Source organism: Prosopis cineraria, unplaced genomic scaffold (genome assembly GCF_029017545.1).
Source record: "Prosopis cineraria cultivar Desert tree isolate PC_DT_omini unplaced genomic scaffold, ASM2901754v1 PC6, whole genome shotgun sequence".
In the NCBI taxonomy this organism is placed as follows: domain Eukaryota; kingdom Viridiplantae; phylum Streptophyta; class Magnoliopsida; order Fabales; family Fabaceae; genus Prosopis; species Prosopis cineraria.
In genome coordinates this window covers 423,404-443,397 of record NW_026555337.1, presented here as the reverse complement: position 1 = coordinate 443,397, position 19,994 = coordinate 423,404, and the positions used below count along the sequence as shown (strand labels likewise).

The 19,994-nt window shown below is 32.7% G+C and overlaps 1 protein-coding gene across 2 annotated transcripts; it reads left to right on the top strand.

Annotated features, from left to right (window-relative positions):
• The first annotated feature begins 9,375 nt into the window (after positions 1-9,375).
• LOC129313391 (GTPase-activating protein GYP1) lies at positions 9,376-19,961 on the top strand. Of its 2 annotated transcripts, none has more exons than XM_054956441.1 (10): positions 9,376-9,675; positions 10,522-10,616; positions 10,709-10,892; positions 11,571-11,641; positions 16,426-16,563; positions 16,657-16,748; positions 17,415-17,686; positions 18,741-18,826; positions 19,016-19,117; positions 19,594-19,961. In XM_054956441.1, exons 1-10 carry the CDS (start codon positions 9,573-9,575, stop codon positions 19,753-19,755), a joined length of 1,305 nt encoding a protein of 434 aa, XP_054812416.1. In that variant the 5' UTR covers positions 9,376-9,572; the 3' UTR covers positions 19,756-19,961. The 2 variants fall into 2 exon arrangements, with proteins under 2 accessions (XP_054812416.1, XP_054812415.1); XM_054956440.1 differs by having other exon boundaries at positions 9,379-9,675; positions 10,460-10,616.
• Positions 19,962-19,994: the final 33 nt, after the last annotated feature.

Below are 19,994 nucleotides of genomic sequence, written 5' to 3'. Positions count from 1 at the left end.
TTGTGTAATAAAATCTTCAATCCATCCATGATCTTCACCCTTAACAATGCCACATATAATTGTTCATGTGTGAACCCAAGTTTTGTTAGAACAACCCTACATGACGTAATGATTGGCCTTGTGATTTGTAGATAATCATTGTAAATGATAAAGTAATTGAAAACCGGCTTTGTATACAAAATGGCCATCTACTTTTTTAAGGGTTCATGCCCATCCTATGAATTAAAATTTTTTTATTTTGCCTCAATCCATTTAATGTTATTGCTTCAATAATATTTTTTCCTAATTAACTAATGCACAATTGTGTATCATTGTATAGTCAAGATGCTTGGTCAATATTTTTCAAAAGTATCACAGGTGTTCCAACCTTAATGAAAGTTTGTGTGGTGATAATCCCAAGTTGTTAATTGTGTTTAGAAACTCTAGTGTGTACAAATCATCAAATAAATCGTTGTCTTGTATAAACTTACATATTAAGTTGCAATCTAAATACTCCACAAAGCAACCCAAAAGTAGTGAACACATGTAACAGATAATAACTAGGATATGTGCCCTGCTATGCATAGGATTAAAAGAAAAAAGTTTAAATAAATAATGAGATTTACTTTAATATTTAAAATGAGTTGTTATTAATAAAAATAATTGACTCATGAATTAAATTTAGAGATACCAGGAGTTGATTTTAAATTGCAATTTATGGATATTTGAATAATATTTTTTTATAAACAATATTTAGAGTTGTGTTTGGTGGGTTTTTAATGAAAAAAATAATATTTACAAGTCTAGCTTGGTATATGCTTTAGATTCATAAATGAATACAAGTTTAGAAAAATATGACTAACATTATAAAGATTTTGATGTTGACTCTAATTTATCATCATAATGACAGAAGATAATATAATTAAAATTAATATTATAAATTTGAATGGTAAGGCAGAGTTTAACAATATACTTGAAACTTTAGGAGTTAAATCCTTCTTACCCTCAATTGATCTTGACATCACTTCAGCAATAATCAAATGAATTAGGTATCATTAACATATATTGGAAAGCAAAAACAAAAAACAAAAGAATTATCAATAGATGTTATGAATACAACATGAAAAGTAAAACACCTTCCATTAATTTTTTGTCTTTTTTAAAATATCATCCGTTAATTCTTCGCTACGTAAATCAATCTTCTTGTTGAAAGGATATCAAGCCAAGTAATATATAAGTTAAAGCACAAAGTTGTTTTCAGTAAATATTATCATATTAACAATATTGTGGATTGGAGAGACAACACAACAATATTAATTAAAATGTTATTTAGTCAAGTGATGCGCCATTCTTACAAATGATCCTTGGTATATATATGTGGGCAAATTATACATCCATTAGAATAAAATTATGCAAACTTTATTTGCTTCTTTCACGGTGAAAAGTCAAAACCTCAACTTAAAGAATAAAACTTTATTATAGTATTGCTTTAATATAAGCATGCAAAAAATTAATAAAAATGTTGACAGTTTTAAAGAAAAAAATAAAGGCATCAAGTAATTTAGATGATACTAACTATGAATATATTGCTCCATGGCAAACTATTAATTGGAACAAAATGGAGGGCTTAAAAGGAAAGATAAAGCTCATCTACCTGCAATATTGATGAATATATTACAGTTGTTGCATATCTTCCAAATGTCAGGGCCACTCATAAGATGTTGATATGGTTTGTAAACATAAATTATAAAGAAGATATTATAAATTTAACAATGTTTTTATAATCAAACCGGACTAGTTGGTCAAACTGATGAACTAATGACCTAACCATATGTCTGGTCCGGTTTTACAATTTGAAGTGGCAACACGAAGAGAACATTGAAGCATTGCTAAGGCATGTACATTTGAACATTTTGGATAGATTGAAGCTTTCAAACACCTAAAGTAAGTTTATTATGCCTTCTTCTTCCTTTCTCTCCCTCATTTATAGAGAATTATGATAGAGTTTGTGTTGAAAGATGAGTTTTTGATCCATAGGATTATGGATCTGATTTCAATGATTAAAATGAGTATAATGGAAATTGTTTAAGGTATTGGGATACCAAATTGATGATTTTGAAAATGGTTAGTTCATGAGAGCATTTAATACTCGAAAATTAACACTAATGAGGTAGTTGGGAGAGATTTATGTCCTGAGGTGTTATTAATGATAATGTGCATTAATAAAACCTAAAGAGCACATTAGGTATGAATGGGTAGTAATTTATGGGTTGATGGAATAGATATTTAGAATTGGATATTAGTAAATCCCCAAAGATGGGATTATGATGATATTCTTGATTTTGATTGTAGTAGTTAAATTTGACACCATTCAAACTTGGAAGAAGCTTTGGAGTATTTTATATGAGGGGTAAATCTTTGACCTATCAAAGGTTTGAGGTAACCAGAGAAAACTTAATCTTTGTAGTTGAATGTTAATTGTGTTGTAAAATATAATTTATGATTTAAATTAATGATGCATATTGATAAAGTGTTTTACTTATGAAATGGTTTTGGAAAGAAAAACCTTGATTATGCCATCTTTTGTGAATTGTGAACTTGATTTTGGTTTATTATTGCGAGTAAAGAAATGTGTTGAGTTTATGAAATATTAGAATATATATGAGTTTATGTGTCATGAATTGGTTGTTTAAAATTCATATAATGTGAAATGTACATAGCATGATCATTGGCGAGAGTTCTCCTAATGAGAGGAGTAGATTGATTTAAATCCACACGGTATTAGTAGTGACTGTTGGAATCGAGAACTTGCTTCGGCACTGACTATTGAATCAGGAGGTAGCTCTTGTCTCATGGTTGATTTGAGACTATCCCACTTGTTCTACGAGGAACTCAAGCTTAACTAGTCTTCACCAGTTCATGAAGAGACTAAATTAGGGGTATAACACCCTATGATTGTTAATATTGGGAAAAATTAGTTTCATAAGTGAGTGAGTTAACCCTGACCCAGTAACTCATATAACATCTGGTAAAATTTAACTCTAGTTTATTAACCTAATAAGGGTAATTAGTAAGTTAATGGAATGTGTGGCCAGAGGGGCTAAACTTGGTATAATTATTGTGATTTCGACCTCAAAAGCGGGTCTAGATTAATGGCGGGCCACCCGGGTAAGAAAAGAGAAAGAAAAAGTGAAAAATTATTCTCTGTGCCACACGTTGCGGCGCATGGTTGGTCTACCACAATGCACAGAGACAAATTTGAATAACGAGTTCCTCTGTGCCATGCGTTGTGGCGGAAGGTAGCATGCGCTACAGTGTACGGCCAAAAATTTAATATATCAATTGCGTTCTAAAAACAGAGGAAGAGGAAGAGAAAAACAAAGAGCTCGACTTAGGCTCTGTTAGGGCATGCTCATTAGCTTCTATTGTTGGCGTTTTGAAGCTCCTAAACACCTAAGGTAAGTTTATGGTGTCTTATTCTTCCTGTCTCTCCCTCATTTATGATGATTTATCGTAGGATTTGAGTTGAGATATGGATTTTCGAATTATAGGAGTATGACTACAATTCCATTGGTTAAAATAAATATAATGTGAGTTGTTTAATGTACTGGAATACCACATTGATGATTTTGAAAGTGGTTGGTCTATATAAGCATTTATTATCCAAAAATTATCCTAAATATCGTAGTTGGAAGAGGTTAATGTACATTAATGGTGATTTGAGGAGTTGTTAATGATAAGGTGCATTAATGGAATTTAATAAGCCCATTGGATATGAATGGATAGTGATTCTGAGTTGATAAAAATAGAGTGTGTGGAGTTATATGTTGATAAAGTTTCAAGAGTTAGACAATGATGAAATTCTTATGGTATGGATGTAAAGAGGTTTGTTTTTGGCACCATTCAAGCTTTTTGAAGCTTTGGGAAATTAGTATAGTAAGGGTAAATCTTTCACCTCTCAAAAGTTTAAGGTATTCGAGGGAAACTTAATCTTTATAGTTGAATGTTAATTGTGTTTGTGAAATGTGAATTGTGAGTTAAATTAATGATGCATATTGGCAAAGTGTTTGATTTGTGACATGGTTTTTGAAATGAAAACCTTGATTTTTGCTACCCTTAGTGTTTTATGAAATTAATTATAATTTATTATTATGGGTGGAGAATTGTGATATATTATATGTTGAATTATGGAGTATTGAGTTGTGTGAGTTCATGTATTATGAATTGATTGTTAAATGCATATTATGTGAGAAATGTGCATAGCATGATCATTGGCAGAAGTTTGCCTAGGGAGAGGAGTAGATTGGTTGAAATCCACATGGTATTAGCAGTGACCATTGGAATCGGGAACTACCCTTGGCACCGACTATTGGAATCGGGAGGTAGCCCTTGTCCCATGATTGATTCAAAACTTTCCCACTTGTTTTAAAAGGGACTTGAACCTAACTAGTCTCCACCGATTTATGAAGAGGCTAAATTAGAGGTATGACACCCCATGGTTGTTAGTATTAGGAAAAACTGGATTACATAAGTGAGTGAGTTCACCCTAGCCCGGTAGCTCCTCACAAGTAGAAGGCTGGGTTAATCCGTGAAGGACTTAGCCACATGATAGCCATTAGTTTCGTGTCGAAGGTAACAGGAGGATATAAAATTAACATATGATCATGCATATAAGTCTGGCCACATATTTGTTAGTTTTATGGTCTGACATGTGTTGAGAGCGCATGGTTGTTATTTTTGTAACCTTGTGCTATGTTTTTGCTAAATAACATGATAAAGTATTTTGTGGCAAGCCCAGTCATATGGTTGTCAGTTTTGTGAACCATGGCCAAGTGTTATATGTTATCTGTGCTTATTTGCCTAATTACATCTATTCACAATTAATATACAACTGTATGGGTTGAGTGAAACTTGATTACTGAATGATTAAACTCACCCCTCAATTCTCAATATTTTCAAGACCTAACTTATCGGATCCAAGTCAAGGAAAGCATACAGAAGTCTAGGATTGTGGAGTAATCCTCTATATACTTCTTTTTTGTTATTTTCATGTATATTTGTTAATGTAATTGCAAACTAGGATTACTTGACATGATCTACTTATCACTTACATGATTTTGTGTATAGCTAATATATTTTGTGCCCTAGGTTAGTGAACTTTGGTTGTAAACCTGTGAATAGGACCAAAATACTTGTACAAGTAGAAATATATGTATTTTAAGAAATTTGAAATGAAATTGTTGATTTTGTGCAACATTTCCTCCTTCTTTATGTTTTGTGAAAATCAAAGTTGAATGGTAATTTTATGAGATAAGTGTTTTGATTGTGCGTGGTGCGTTGCACGAGTTCACAAGAGTCCATTGAGTGTGATCGAATGGTTGGTATGAGTTATTGGCATGCGTGGTTGAGTTAGGACACTCTATTTGTGAGATTTTGTAAAAAAATGGTCAAAATGAGCTTTAGTGTCTAACTTTTTATAGAAAATGAACTTGAGTATGAAACTGATGCCATTAGCTAGAGTTAAGAGAAAACTCCGTGTAGATACCAAAACCACCTCAATCAGACATCAGACAGAGATTTGAAATGCGTCAGAAATTCACACCCTGTGCTGTCAAATGACAGCACTGATGTTGTCAAATTTTGCCTCACATTGCGGCGCATGACATAGAGAAGACACGCCGTGGTACACATGCCATAAGCCGTGGCACACATGTCACTTTCTATACAAAATCTATTTTTTGGTTTTAAAACTCATTATTTTGGGTCCTAATTGATTTTTTAACTTTCGCTTTACTTTCAAAACTCTAATATAGACTTATTAAATAATAATTGAAATTTGAATTATTGAAATTGAGATTCCTTTAAAAAAATTTTGAGAAATTCTTTTTAGAAAATTTTACATTGGTAATTTTTTAAGAGTTAAACCCTATATTGCCATAATTTGGAGTCAATTGTGGTTTAATCTCAGGGAGGTTGCAACTCCTCACAAATAGAAGGCTGAGTTAGTCCATGAAAGATGTAGCCATGTGATAGTCACCGATTTTATGTCAGAGGTAATAGGAGGGTATGAGGTTAGCATTTGATAATGTATATAAATCTGGCTACATGATTATTAGTTTTATGGTCTAGTATGGGTTAGGGGCGCATGGTTATTAGTACTGCGACCCCATATTATGCATTATGATATAAAAATGGATATATGTATTTTCGAGCCCAATCATATGGTTGTTAGTTTTGCGAACTGTGGCCAAATTCCTTATATGTGCCAATGTTGTGCTTAATTGCCTAATTGTATCTATTTTATAATTGATATGTAATTGTATAAGTTAGGTGAAATTTGATTACTGAGTGGTTGTACTCACCCCTCAATTATCAATAATTCAAGACCTAGCTCATCGGATTCAAGTCTTGGAAAACACACGAAGGCCTAAAATTATGGAATAATCCTTTATATGCCTCTTTTTTGTTATTTCATGTATATATATTATTGTATTTACCAACTATGATCGTTTAACAGTATTTTTGCACAACTTGCATTATTTTGCATATAACTTGTGTATTTTGCGTCATGGATTAGTGAGTTTTGGTTGTAAACCCATGGTTAGGGTCAAAATACTTGTGTAAGTAAGAACATATGTAATTTGAAAGATTTAGAATGAAAATGATAATTTTGTGCAACATTTCCTCCCCCTTGTGTTTTGTAAAAATGGGGGTTAAGTGGTGATTTTAAGATGTATGTGTTTTGAACATGTGTGGTGGGTTACACGGGTCCTCTAGAATCCATTTAGTGTGATTAGATGATCAGTATAGGCTTTTGGTACTTGTAGTTGAGTTAGGATACCATAATTGGGAGATTTTTGTGAAAAGTAGTCAAAAATGGGTTTTGGTGTTCAATTTTTTATAAAAAAAAAAGAAATTGAGTGTGAAATCAATGTCAGAGTTAGGAGAAAGCTCCATGTAGATATCGAAACCACCTCAATCGGACGCTGAATAGAGATTTGGGACTTGTTGGAAGTTTGCTTCCTGTGTTATCAAATGACAACACTAATGCTATTAAATTCGTGTAATATGCCGCTTAGCATGGTGCCTCACACCACAGCGCATGGCATAGAGAAGATAAGTCGTGACACACGTCATAAACTGCGACATACGTGTCACTTTCTACAGAAATATCAGTTTTAAGTTTTAAAACTCATTATTTTGGGTCTTTTTTTGTTTTTCAAGCTTCCACGTTATTTTCAAACTCTAATTTGGGCGTAATAATTATTGTTTGAGATTTGAAATGTGAATTTAGAATTCCATTCTAAAAGATTTGAGTAAATTTCTCTTTAATGAAATTTTACACTTTTGGTAATTCTTTAAGGGTTTATCTCTTGATTATCATGATTTTAAAGTTAATTGTGGTTAAGTAAGGGAGACCTTACATAAATAAATTAACATGATTTTTAATTATAAATATGAATTATAATTATAAATAAGGTAATAGAAAGTTGGGAGATAATAGAAATATGTGAGAGTGAGGTATTTTTATTTATATTTCAAATAATTACTAATAAAATATAAAAACATTAATGACACGTGGCATCACCAGACATAAACTTGCGAGTTTACTTATATATATAAATATATATTTTAAATAAAAAATAATAAAACATAAAAAATCAATGACACATGGCATCACTAGATTTAAGCTTGATAAATTTAAATATTGATGCTTGGAGATTGTTGAGCATGAGATTTAATGATTAAGGGTTTGAGTGAATGGTTTGAAAATTTGACACACACAAGGTGTTTTTTAAAATGATTGATAAAAGAAGTTTAGTCTATAATAGTAAATAAATGTGAGAAATGAATTATTGTTGACTAAATTATCATAGTAGATAATTATTTTCTATAATAAAAAGTTGGAAATAAAGGTAAGAAATTTGGGAGGAAAATATTTCATTAACAACTATATGTCCAAGTTGTTATTTTTATGTTATCTTTGTGATACATATAAAGTATTTGATGAAATGTTTGAGTGAAGGAAGTTTATAAAATTGGATATACATGAGTGATAATTCTCATTAAATCCTAATTGAAGTTGTTTCTTGTCTATAGGAAAATTAGAAAACTTTGAATGCTACTTATATACTAGTTTGTTGAAGATTTATTGATCAAACTCAACATGGTTTCTTATTTATGAAATGTTGATGTTGAGATTTTCTTTTCCCATTCTTTGAATTTGTTTGGATTGAAAATTTTAGATTAATGTAAGTTTATTTATTTCATAGTATATTAATTTATAACGTGTCTTTCTCATAATTCAATACAACTTGTGTATTTCATGAAATTAAAAACTAAATTTTTTAAATGAATGTCAAAATACTGTAAATCTGATTGTAAATCTACAATATTTTAACATACTTTACAATTTACAATTATAATTTACAATTATATGAGTTAGAACGATCATTATTAAATGATACATTTTCCACCATGCGGCCACTATAATTTGGCTTAGGTGTTGGAAGGAGGTGTGCATGGATATTCATCATTCATGCAATTTTAATGCAATGAAATGAAATTTTGAAACAACGTAAAATAATAGATTGATGGGTAAGAAAGGAGATTATTTTTATTGTTTATAACTATAAGTATTTTTATATTTGAGATATCGTTAGTTGTTAAATATTAACACAACATCTATCAAAAATTTAAATATTAACTTGTCACATCGTAAAGGGTTAGCTTCTTCTATTAAATCGAATTCCAATAAAAAATTATCCAATGCAATGATACTTGCTCATAATATCTTAAATATATTAAGCAAGGCATCATTTTACTATGGATCCAAATTAACAAGGTATTCCATCTATTTAAAGATATAAAATATTTTTAATCAAATTTTATTTATAATAAAAATAAAATAATTATTTTTTTTAAATTAATACTATCTTTTTATATTTATCCTTATCTAGTAGGGCATTTTATTCTAAAATAAATATAAAATGGTTTATTTAGATGGATATTTTTTTAAAAAATATAATAATTACATGTTAAAATATTAAAAATACTATATATGATTTAAAACTATTGCAAGTGTAATTTTTTAAAATTGTAAATCAAAACAAAAAAATATTTATTTTATACCCCTTTTATTTTAATTTTTTCTGACCATCACCGTAGAAATAAATATTCTAAAACACTAGAATATATATTTTGCGCATTACGTACATAAATATGTTAACAGTCAATATATAATATAAAATTTATATGAAGTTATAAACAATTTATTCATCACATCATATTTCATTAAAAAAAAAATACGTTGAATTATGATGACGATGATGATTATCATCATCCCTACTGTGGTCATTGCCGGGAAAAAATTGGGTTGACTGGGGAAAAGATTGCCCGAGATGTTGGTGCCAGAAAAAGAATATGTAACTTGTAAGACATACCGCAAAAGAAATAGGATGGAATAATTAGAGGGGTGAGGAGGAGAAAGAACTTTTGGTGAGTCCATGTCCTTGCAAGCATCTCTCACTGGTGGCCCCCCGAAATAGTATCAAACAACGCTGGTAGTGCTGGCATAGCAACCATGAACAACGATGGCCGCATCCACGGCAGGCGGGAAGAAGATCAAAGCAACGCAGATAGTACTGTCTCAAGCCAAGACTCCAGATTCAATCAGACCCTCAGGAATGTTCAAGGGTACTGATTTCACGCTCCCAGATCCTTCATTTCCTGCCTGTAATTACTTGCTTCCCGTATACTAAAGGCATTGCGAGGAAGCCTTACCATCCCTAAAATTCCGATGATTGATCTGATCATGTAGCTGCCGGAACACCTTTCTTCATCTGTTTTTTGCTTCATTTTTCGAATTTAGAGAAGCTAATTCATAATTTTATTTAAACGTTGAAATCACTATTTCTGATCGATGAAATTTTACATGGTTATATTGCTTGATTTATACGAACCTAACTGGCTTCAACGCGGAGAGCGGTGTAATCAGCGTGATCTGTGATTCCGTTCAAACCGGCATGGGTGCCGTGCCCTCATTAATGTTCTAGCACAAGGATTATGGACCAAGTTTTAATCCTTTACTTTCAGTGACTTTCAGTACTTTTCTATGTCCGCCGATCTGATTGCAGTTAAAACTGAAGATGATTTATCAAGTTTGGCGCTTATGTTTTCTAGTTGTCTTTAATGGGATTACAGTCTTTACGAGGTTTTATTGCTGACAAACGCAATTATCCCTCATAACTACTCTCTGTAGATGCTATGAGACTGCTTAATTGGGATTTCATGCTATATTTCCTTCCCCTTTCGGGGATTGATTGATCAATTGAACAATTTTTCTTTTCCTTCTCCTTTTTCTTTGAATCTTTAATCAATTTTCTTTGCCCCTTTGAATTTATGTTCAGTTTCACCCATTATGTGAAGCAAACAACTCAAAAAATAATTTATGGCAATTTTATATTCTTTTATTTTCAAGCTTACTGAAAGGTCGTAGCATCCCTGGTAAAATATTATTGACTCGGAGACTGGACCCGCTAGATAACTCAAACTCAAAGGAATATTCGCCAAGGTATGAAAGGAGCTTCTCCTTCAATGATGCTGGCACAAGTGATCACCCAGCTAAGGCTGCAGAGGTGCTTCAGTATTCATAAAATAATTATTTCATATGTCTCTATAAGGCCACAGGGCATCGCTCCTTTAATGAGGGCTTTCATTATTGACACAGGAAGATGTCCAGAGTACAAGTAAACCAGTCAATGTTGCCCATGTGAATAAGTTAAAAAAATCAAGTTCTAACATTGACAACTCATCTGAAGAAGTCCAGAAATCTTTCATGGGTGCAAGAGCTACAGACTCTGCACGAGTCATGAAGTTCACTAAGGCGCTTTCTGGGTCGACGGTAATATTAGGTATTTAAATTTATAATCATACTTCTTGGTGCCACTTGTTGACTTAATTGTTTCTTCTTTTGGGACACATTATGTTTTTGGAGGTAGCAAACGTGGTTATAAGCTGCGTGCTCACTGCACGGATGAGCAAGCCCATGATGTGGTTTCTCAGAAAACTTTTTTGAGTAGGGTTGTTGGCCTTAAAATTAATCACAGAGCAATACTCGTTACACTACGCCATTATGCATAATCTGAATTTTGTCTTTTCCTCAGAGTTCGACTCTTCGTGACGCTTCTACAAATAAAGAATGTGCGCGTGTGCATGTCTTGAAGTCATTTAATTCATAGTAATTAATTTTCACTTAATGTGAGCCTATATTCATTAAGATAACGATAGCTTCTACATTTATTGCAAAGCCTGCTTGTTGGCCCAGAATGTTCTTTTTATCAAGTATATGATATACACATTTGCTTACACTATACCTTATTCTTGAATATCATCCATCTAGATTTCCATTTTTAGTTTTGATACACACTATATTTCTGAAAAATAATAATAGCTATTGAAATGTGATTCTTGTTATCCTTCGTGCAGTCTTTGTTTCCATTGATATGATTTCTGTCAGCAAATCTATATAACATAACCTAATCCCTTTTCTACTGGTATATTTACTTGAAAAATTGAAATCCATTTTGCAGAGAAGTTGCGTGAATTATCTTGGAGCGGAGTTCCAGATTACATGCGCCCTACAGTGTGGAGGCTTCTCTTGGTAAGCCCTATGGCCTATCTTCAGCTCTTTCTCCCTCAAGCTCATGATTTGACGATGGCCATATTATAAGGAGCGTGGTTACCAAAAAGTTTGAAGTTGTTGTGATAGTTATTGTTCTAATTTTATTTGGTGATGTTGCTGAAATAAAATTTTGTTCACTGAGGATGAGCTGTTTCGGGACATATCTTTCGGAAGAGATTTTGAAGCTGATTACATGGATATGTTTTGCAAGTAGATCATAAGAAAGATTTTTTAAAAAGAAAAATGAAATTTACTGTAAAAAAATAGATAGTCGAGTCTCTTTGAGATTGAACCTTGGATCTCCTATTTCCACAACAACAACAACAACAACAAGTCTTATCTCACTAGGTAGGGTCGGTTAGATGGATTACATGACGCCATTGTGCTCTATCATTTATTAAGCTTTTAGAAATATTGTTAATTAAGAGGTCTTGATTAACAACTTCTAAAAGTGTTCTTTTTAGCTTTTCTCTACCCTTCTTGATAGGCTCAAAGTTATCTATTCCATTCTCCTCACAGGTGCCTCCCATGATTTTTTTTATATACGTCCAAACCACCTCAGACGATTTTTATCATTTTTCCTTTAATAGGTGCGACGCTCACTTTTTCTCTTATATGTTCTTTTTTTATTTTGTCTTTACGTGTATATCCACATATCCATCTCAACATTTTTATCTCTATTACTCCAATTTTATGCTTTTGCGATCTCGTGAAAGCTCAACATTCACTATCATATAATATTGTTGGTCTTATAGCAGTTTAATAAAACTTTCTTTTATGTTTATTTGGTACTTTGTGACCTTATGTAACTCTTTTAACCTTTCTTTAGTTAAATCACCTAACTGGTATTCTATGTACAATATCTCTATCAATTTCTCCATTATGTTAAATAATTGCTCCTAAATATATAAACTTTTTCACTTGAGATATAATCTGATCACCTAATTTTACTTTCAAATTATCACTCACTGACCTCTTATCAAAATTATAATGTAGATATTTTGTCTTACTCCTACTCAGGTGAAAACCTTGACTCTATTGTCTTTCTCCATAACTCAAGTTTATAGTTAATCTCTTCTCTTGTCTCTACAATAAGAACTATATCATCTGCGAAAAGCATATATTTAGGGTTTCCTCTTGAATATGCTTAGTCAAAATATCTAATATTAAATCAAATAAATAAGGACTCAAGGTTGATCCCTAATGCAATCCAATTTTTATAAGAAAGTCCTTTCTTTCATGCCAGACGATCTTATATTAATTGTTGCCTCCTTATACATGTCTTGTATAGCTCAAATATAGGCAACCCGAACATCCTTCTTTTCCAATATTTTCTAAAGTACTTTTCTCAATACCCGATCATAAGTTGTAAATCAATAAAAACAATATGTAAATCTTTACCTCCACATCAATACTTCTTCATTAATCCTCTTAGTAGATAGATCGCTTCTGTAGACGCCCTATTTGGTATGAAGCCAAACTGATTATCAAATATACTAGTTTCCAATTTCAAGCTATGCTCAACCACTCTTTTCCACAATTTCTTTGCATGACTCATAAATTTAATCTCTCTGTAATTAGCACAATTCTAAATATCCTCTTTATTTTTGTAAATAGGAATTAAGGTGCTTTACCTCTAATCGTCAGGCATTCGCTTTGACTGTAAAATCTCATTAAATAAATTAGTTAACTATTGCACCGTTTCTTCACCCAAACATTTTCACACTTCAATAGGGATACAATCAGGTTCATTAACTCTACCATTTGCAATTTTTTTAGGAACTTCCTTTACCTCTCAATCTCATATTCTTCTATAGAATGACAAATTTTGTTCTTCTTCAGGAGTTACTAAATCCTCTAAGTTAATTGACAAACCCCTGCTATCATTAAAAAGTTTAGAAATATAAGTCTCCCATCTGTCTCTCATACCATCATTTATGACCAAAACATTTCCCTCTTTGTCCTTTCTATATCTTGTTCTAAATTTCTTGATTTTCTTTCCTTACTTTTACCAACAAGTAGTCTTATCTCACTAGGTGGGGTCTTTGGATTACATGATGCCATTATAATCTATTATTTATTAAACTTTGAGAAATATTGTTAAGTAAAAGGTCTCGCTCAACAACCTCCAAAAGTATTTCTTTTGGTCTTCCTTTATCCTTCTTGAAAGGATTCAAAGTTATCTGTTCCACTCTCCTCACAAGTGCCTCCCATGATTTTCTTTGTACATGTTCAAATCATCTGAAACGATTTTCTATTATTTTTCCTTCAATAGGTGCTATGTCTGCTTTTTCTCATATTTACTCATTTTTAATTTTGTCTTTTCGTGTATATCTACATATCCATTTCAACATTCTCATCTCTGCTACTCCAACTTTATGCTTTTGCTGTCCCGTCAAAACTTTACATTCACCATCATATAAAATTGCTGGTCTTATAGCAGTTCGAGAAAACTTTCCTTTAAACTTGTTAAGTATCTTACAATCGCAATAACTTCTTTAACCTTTCTCTAATTAAACCACCCCCTTTGTATCGTATGTGCAATATCTTTATCAATTTTCCCATTTTGTTAACCCAAATATTTAAATATTTTCACTTGAGGTATGATTTGATCATCTAATTTTACTTCCAAGTTACTACTAATTGATCCCTTATCAAAATTACGATGTAAATATTTGTTTTACTCATGCTCAAGCGGAGACTTTTTGACTCCAATGTCTTCCTCCATAACTCAAGTTTACAATTTATCTTTTCTCTTGTCTCTGCAATAAGAGCTATATCATTTGCAAAAAAAATACATTTAGGAATTTCTTCTTGAATATGCTCAGTCAAAACATTTAAGACTAGATCAAATAAATAAGGACTCAAAGATGATCCTTGATGCAGTCCAATCTTTATAGGAAATCTTTTGTCTCACCACCAAGTGTTTTTATACTATTTGTTGCCCCCTTATATATGTCTTGTATAGCTCAAATATAGGCACCTTGGACACCCTTCTTTTCTAATGCCTTTCAAAGTACTTCTTTCAGTACACGATCATAAGCTTTTTCCAAATTTATGAAAACTATTTGTAAATCTTTACTTTTACATTAATACTTTTGTATTAATTACCTTAGTAGATAAATTGCTTCTATAATCACCCTCCCTGGCATGAAGCTAAATTGATTCTCAAAAATACCAGTTTTCAATCTTAACTTATGCTCAATCACTTTTTCCTTACTTTTAGCAATCTTCTAAATATTTTTTTTGCTCTCTATCCTTTATCCCAAGACTATTATAAAACTCTTCAAATGCTTTAAAATGAGCTTCACTCACTTGCTTCTTAGTTTTCCTTTTAATCATATGATATATTTTTCAATTTTCATCATTATTGCACAAGTAAATGGCTTTAAAATACTCCTTCTTCTTACACTTGATTTTTTCTGTACACTATCATTCCACCACCAAAATTCCTTATCTCTCGGATCAAAACTCTTTGATTCTCCCAAAACTTCTTTTGCAACCTTCCTTACCTTTCCAACCATATCCTCCCACAAAATATTAGCATTTCTTTGAGACTCCCAAATTCCTTTAACCAAGAGATTTTGCTTGAAAATTTCTCGTTTTTTACCTTTTAATTGCCATCATCTAATTCTTAGAGTTATTACTTGTCGATGCTTTTGGTTTTGAATCATAATACACGCATCAAGGACAAGGACCTTGTATTGTGTCGTTACAGCATCCCCAAGAATTACCTTACAATCTTTACAAAGTCTTTTATCTGTGTTCCTTACAAAAAAAAATAATAATAATAATATGTGATCTTGAGGCTTCACTTTTATAAGTGATGAAATGTTCATTCCTCTTCTTGAAACAAGTATTATCAATCTTGAAATCATATGTAAAAGAGAAATCAAGAATAGATTGTCCTTCATTATTTAGTTCCCTAAAATCCAAACCACCATACACCCTCGCATAATGACTTGCCTCTCTCCTAACATGTCTATTGAAGTCTCCTTCAATAAAGATCTTTTCATTAAGTGGTATGCTTTGGATCAATCCCTCCAAGTCTTCCCAAAATAATTCCTTAAGACTGGCTTCTGTTCTAGCTTGAGGTGCATAAGCGCTAATAATATTGATACTCTCATGTCCAATAATCAGTTTTAAGAAATAATTTTATCTCCAATTCTATTAACTTCTGCCATGTTCTGCTTTCACTTCTTATCAACAATGATATCTACCTCATTGCGTGTGCTTACTTTTCTAAGATACTAAAGTTTGAAACCTTGAATATTCTTAGCTTGTTTACCAGGCCATTTAGTTTCCTGTAGGCACAAGATATTAATTTTTTTATGAATCATAACTCCTACCACCTCCATAAATTTACCAGTCAAGGTCCCAACATTTCAAGTACTAAATCTGATCTTGCTCACATGGATTAACTTTTTTTAGCCATGCCCGTCTAGAATAACACGGTAGCCCTTGCTAATTTAACATTACATCCGGGTGCCGATGTAACAATTTTAACTCACGTGTCACTGCCATGCAGCACATTACTTATGGGCAACAACCCAGCATCAGTGCAAAAACATCTATTGTCTATATCTATGTGAGATTCAATAAAGTTTTATGTTGGCTATTAAAGGCCTAACACAACCCTCCTTCTTTCCACATTTTTCTTTTCTTTCTTTCTTTCTTTTTTTTGGTTGATGTAATTGCGTATTTCCACATTTTTCTTATTGAATGTATCTTATCTTTGAAATTTAAAGACTAACTGACAACAGGGATATGCACCACCTAATTCAGATAGAAGGGACGGAGTTCTGAGAAGGAAGCGCCTGGAGTATCTTGACTGTGTTTCTCAGTATTATGATATTCCTGACACACAACGTTCGGATGATGAGATTAACATGCTTCGTCAGGTATCCTCCGTTCTAACGAATGCTCATCTTGATGTAATGAAAACAATGTTTATAATTCATGAGTCATAACAGTTGGTGTTGAAAATTTGTTAGATTGCTGTTGATTGTCCAAGAACTGTACCTGAAGTTTCATTCTTCCAGCAACCACAAGTTCAGAAATCATTGGAGCGCATTCTTTATACATGGTTAGATATTTTTGTCACCCTTTTAGTTGGCCTTACGTTGTTCTTGTCCTATTCTTTGATGTGGATAGTTCTGTGAGGGTGGCACTTAGCTTGGCTAAGAAAGTAGTGACAATTTTAGAAAGTGAGACTTCTTACTTTTGGGTATTGTACTCAATCTAATTTCAAATAATTTTCTGATAAGAGTTATTACTCTTGGTCAGCACATGTTTTTACATTGTTGCGTATCCTCTATGATGATTTTAGTAGAGTTTCTCCCTGGGGTATTGTCAAGCTGCAGATAGACATTAGAAGAGACATTGTTTCAGGCTCAATTGTTGAATTGTTTTCAGTCTTTGTTAGCTAGCGGCAAGATGGTGTGATGCGTGAGTGACCTGTGCGTATATATTACACACTTTTATAAGACTTAGTGCATAGTTGCTCTTGTGATCTTTAATTTTCTTTCTTGCATTTTCTTGGGGGTGGGGAGTGTGGGAGATGCTAGAACCAGAGCTAACTTTACCATCTTGAGTGCGTCAAGCAAACATTAATTGAACTGACTGAAGTCTTAATCCATGATAAAGTATTTTGGAGCTCTTAATTTCTTGTTCATTCTTCTTGTTGATTCAGTTTTGTATAAGGAATTTACTTTAACTGTTTTACTTATATGATTTTATGATTTCTTGCCAGGGCCATTCGGCATCCTGCAAGTGGATATGTTCAAGGAATTAATGATCTTGTAACGCCGTTTTTAGTTGTTTTCCTATCAGAATACTTAGAAGGGAGTATAGACAATTGGTCAATGTCTGATTTATCATCAGATAAAATTTCAAATATAGAGGCTGACTGCTATTGGTGCTTGTCAAAGTTGCTTGATGGTATGCAAGACCATTACACATTCGCTCAACCAGGAATTCAGAGGCTTGTTTTTAAGTTGAAGGAATTGGTCAGAAGAATAGACGGTAAACTTTTTTATTAGGGTTCATGCTTTTCTTTAAGCAACATTTAATTGCATGAACTTAAATACAACCCTTTAAGCAACCCTTAAAATTATATTTTTAAAGTTGAGTTGAGGTTGACATCTCTTCTGGTATCCATCAAAAACTTTAAAACGCCACGTGTTGAACAACAACAACAAACAAGCTTTATCCCACTAGGTGGAGTTGTCTACATGGGTTGCACAATGTGCTCTACCAACAGCCAAATTTTTGGATATGTTATTAATCCAAAAGTTTCATTCAACAATTTCATCGAGTGTTTTCTTTGATCTTTTTCTGCTCTTCACAGGACCCAATGCAATTTTTTGAACGTATCCATAATTCAACAGTACTAATTCTACTTACAAGGTTAAGCAGTAGATGACATTTAATACTGACACACTCGTGCTATTCTTGTGTGTCTATTTGATCTGTTTTCATAGATTGAAGAGCATATCTTCCTGGGTACTGAAGGGGCTTGAGATATGATAGATTTTAAAACTGTAGTATGGTGATAGCCCCCTTTATTTTGAAACTGGGTAATGAGACAATTTGTTTGAAATGTTCCAAAAGATGCAATGCTTACCTGACTATCTTATTTGCTTTTACACACAACAACAACAGTGACAAATCTTATCCCACTAAATTGGGTGGGCTATATTGATTGCATGTTATTAATGTGTTCTATTCACAACCAACTTTTCCAATAAACCATTAACCAAAAGGTCTCGAATGATAATTTCCTTGAGTGTCCTTCTTGGTTTCTCTTTGCTTCTCTTTATAGGATTAAAGACTATATGCTCATCCCTACTTAGCAGTGCTTCCGTTGGCCTTCTTTCTACATGACTAAACTATCTTAAACGAATGTTTTTACACACAAGTTTCAACATTTTATCATCACCTTCCATATTATCAATTAATATTAATAAGAAGTGAAATGCCCAACCATTTCATCTCATTATTTTCGTTGGCGTATTATTATTCGTATATCTTAAAATAGAATTTGATGTGCTCAAGTGAAACTGTTGTGCTTCTCCAGAGCCTGTTTCTAGACATGTGGAGGAACAAGGACTGGAATTTCTTCAATTTGCTTTCCGCTGGTTCAATTGTCTTCTTATTCGTGAGGTTTGCTCTAACTGGTGAAATGTTTCTTTCTAATTATGACTGTGGTATCTGAAAAGACATTTGTAAAATGACTTTATTGCAAGTAGCAGGAATTTATTAATCTCTGCGTTGATATTGGTGATAATGGATTATAGTATTGGCACGAGTGTTATTCTTTCTTCAAGTCTAATATGTTATTTATTTAATTAGATACCCTTCCATCTCATCACACGCCTTTGGGACACATATCTTGCTGAAGGAGATGCCTTACCAGATTTCCTTGTGTATATATTTGCCAGTTTTCTTCTGACGGTGAGACATCATTTTTGGGCCTCTGCATTGATATAATCAATTTAAATTATATTTTTTTCTCCTGTAACTATGCTGATGAAACTTTGTAGAAATTATTCTTTAACCCATCAAATGTTAGACTCAGAAAGATGCTTTGTGTAATTGCATTAATTCTGTCAACTACCACTGAGCATTTAGTTTTGGTACATGTTATCTTCAGCTACGCAAAAGTTCACGTGCATTACAAACAACCTAGGGCCGCAATCTTATATGTTATTGCAGATTCTGAAAATCGACTTACATTCATGTATGGCATTCCCCCCCATTGTTTTGGCCTCTGACTATTTTCTAATTGACTATTGCCCTTGTCTATTAAGTCGTACCCCTGTCTGTACTCTTGTATTGGAGTATTGTTTACTCGGATGATTTACGTATTATGTTTCAGCGAATCTTATGTGGTGGACCGTGATTTTTTTTTTTTTAAATTGATTTCTCAGTGGTCAGATAAGCTCCAAAAGCTTGATTTCCAAGAGCTGGTAATGTTCCTTCAACACCTTCCAACTCAAAACTGGTCTCACCAAGAGCTTGAGATGGTGCTCTCTCGCGCCTTCATGTGGCACAGCATGTTCAACAACTCTCCCAGCCATTTAGCTAGCTAAGCAGGCAGTTGTGTTTGTGTTTGGTTTCCTCTGTAATTGTTCGATTACCGTTCAGATTTATCTCAGACAGCCACTTACCAGCGTATGAGCTTTTTATCCCTTGTAATATTTGGTATTGAGCAACATCTCATTGTGTAGATTGACTGCAGTAGAGACAAATATAAACAGTTGGAAGAGAAATGGCATTTTAGCTGCTTCTAATTTAATTTATTGCGATTAGTTGCCATCCGCCATCTCCT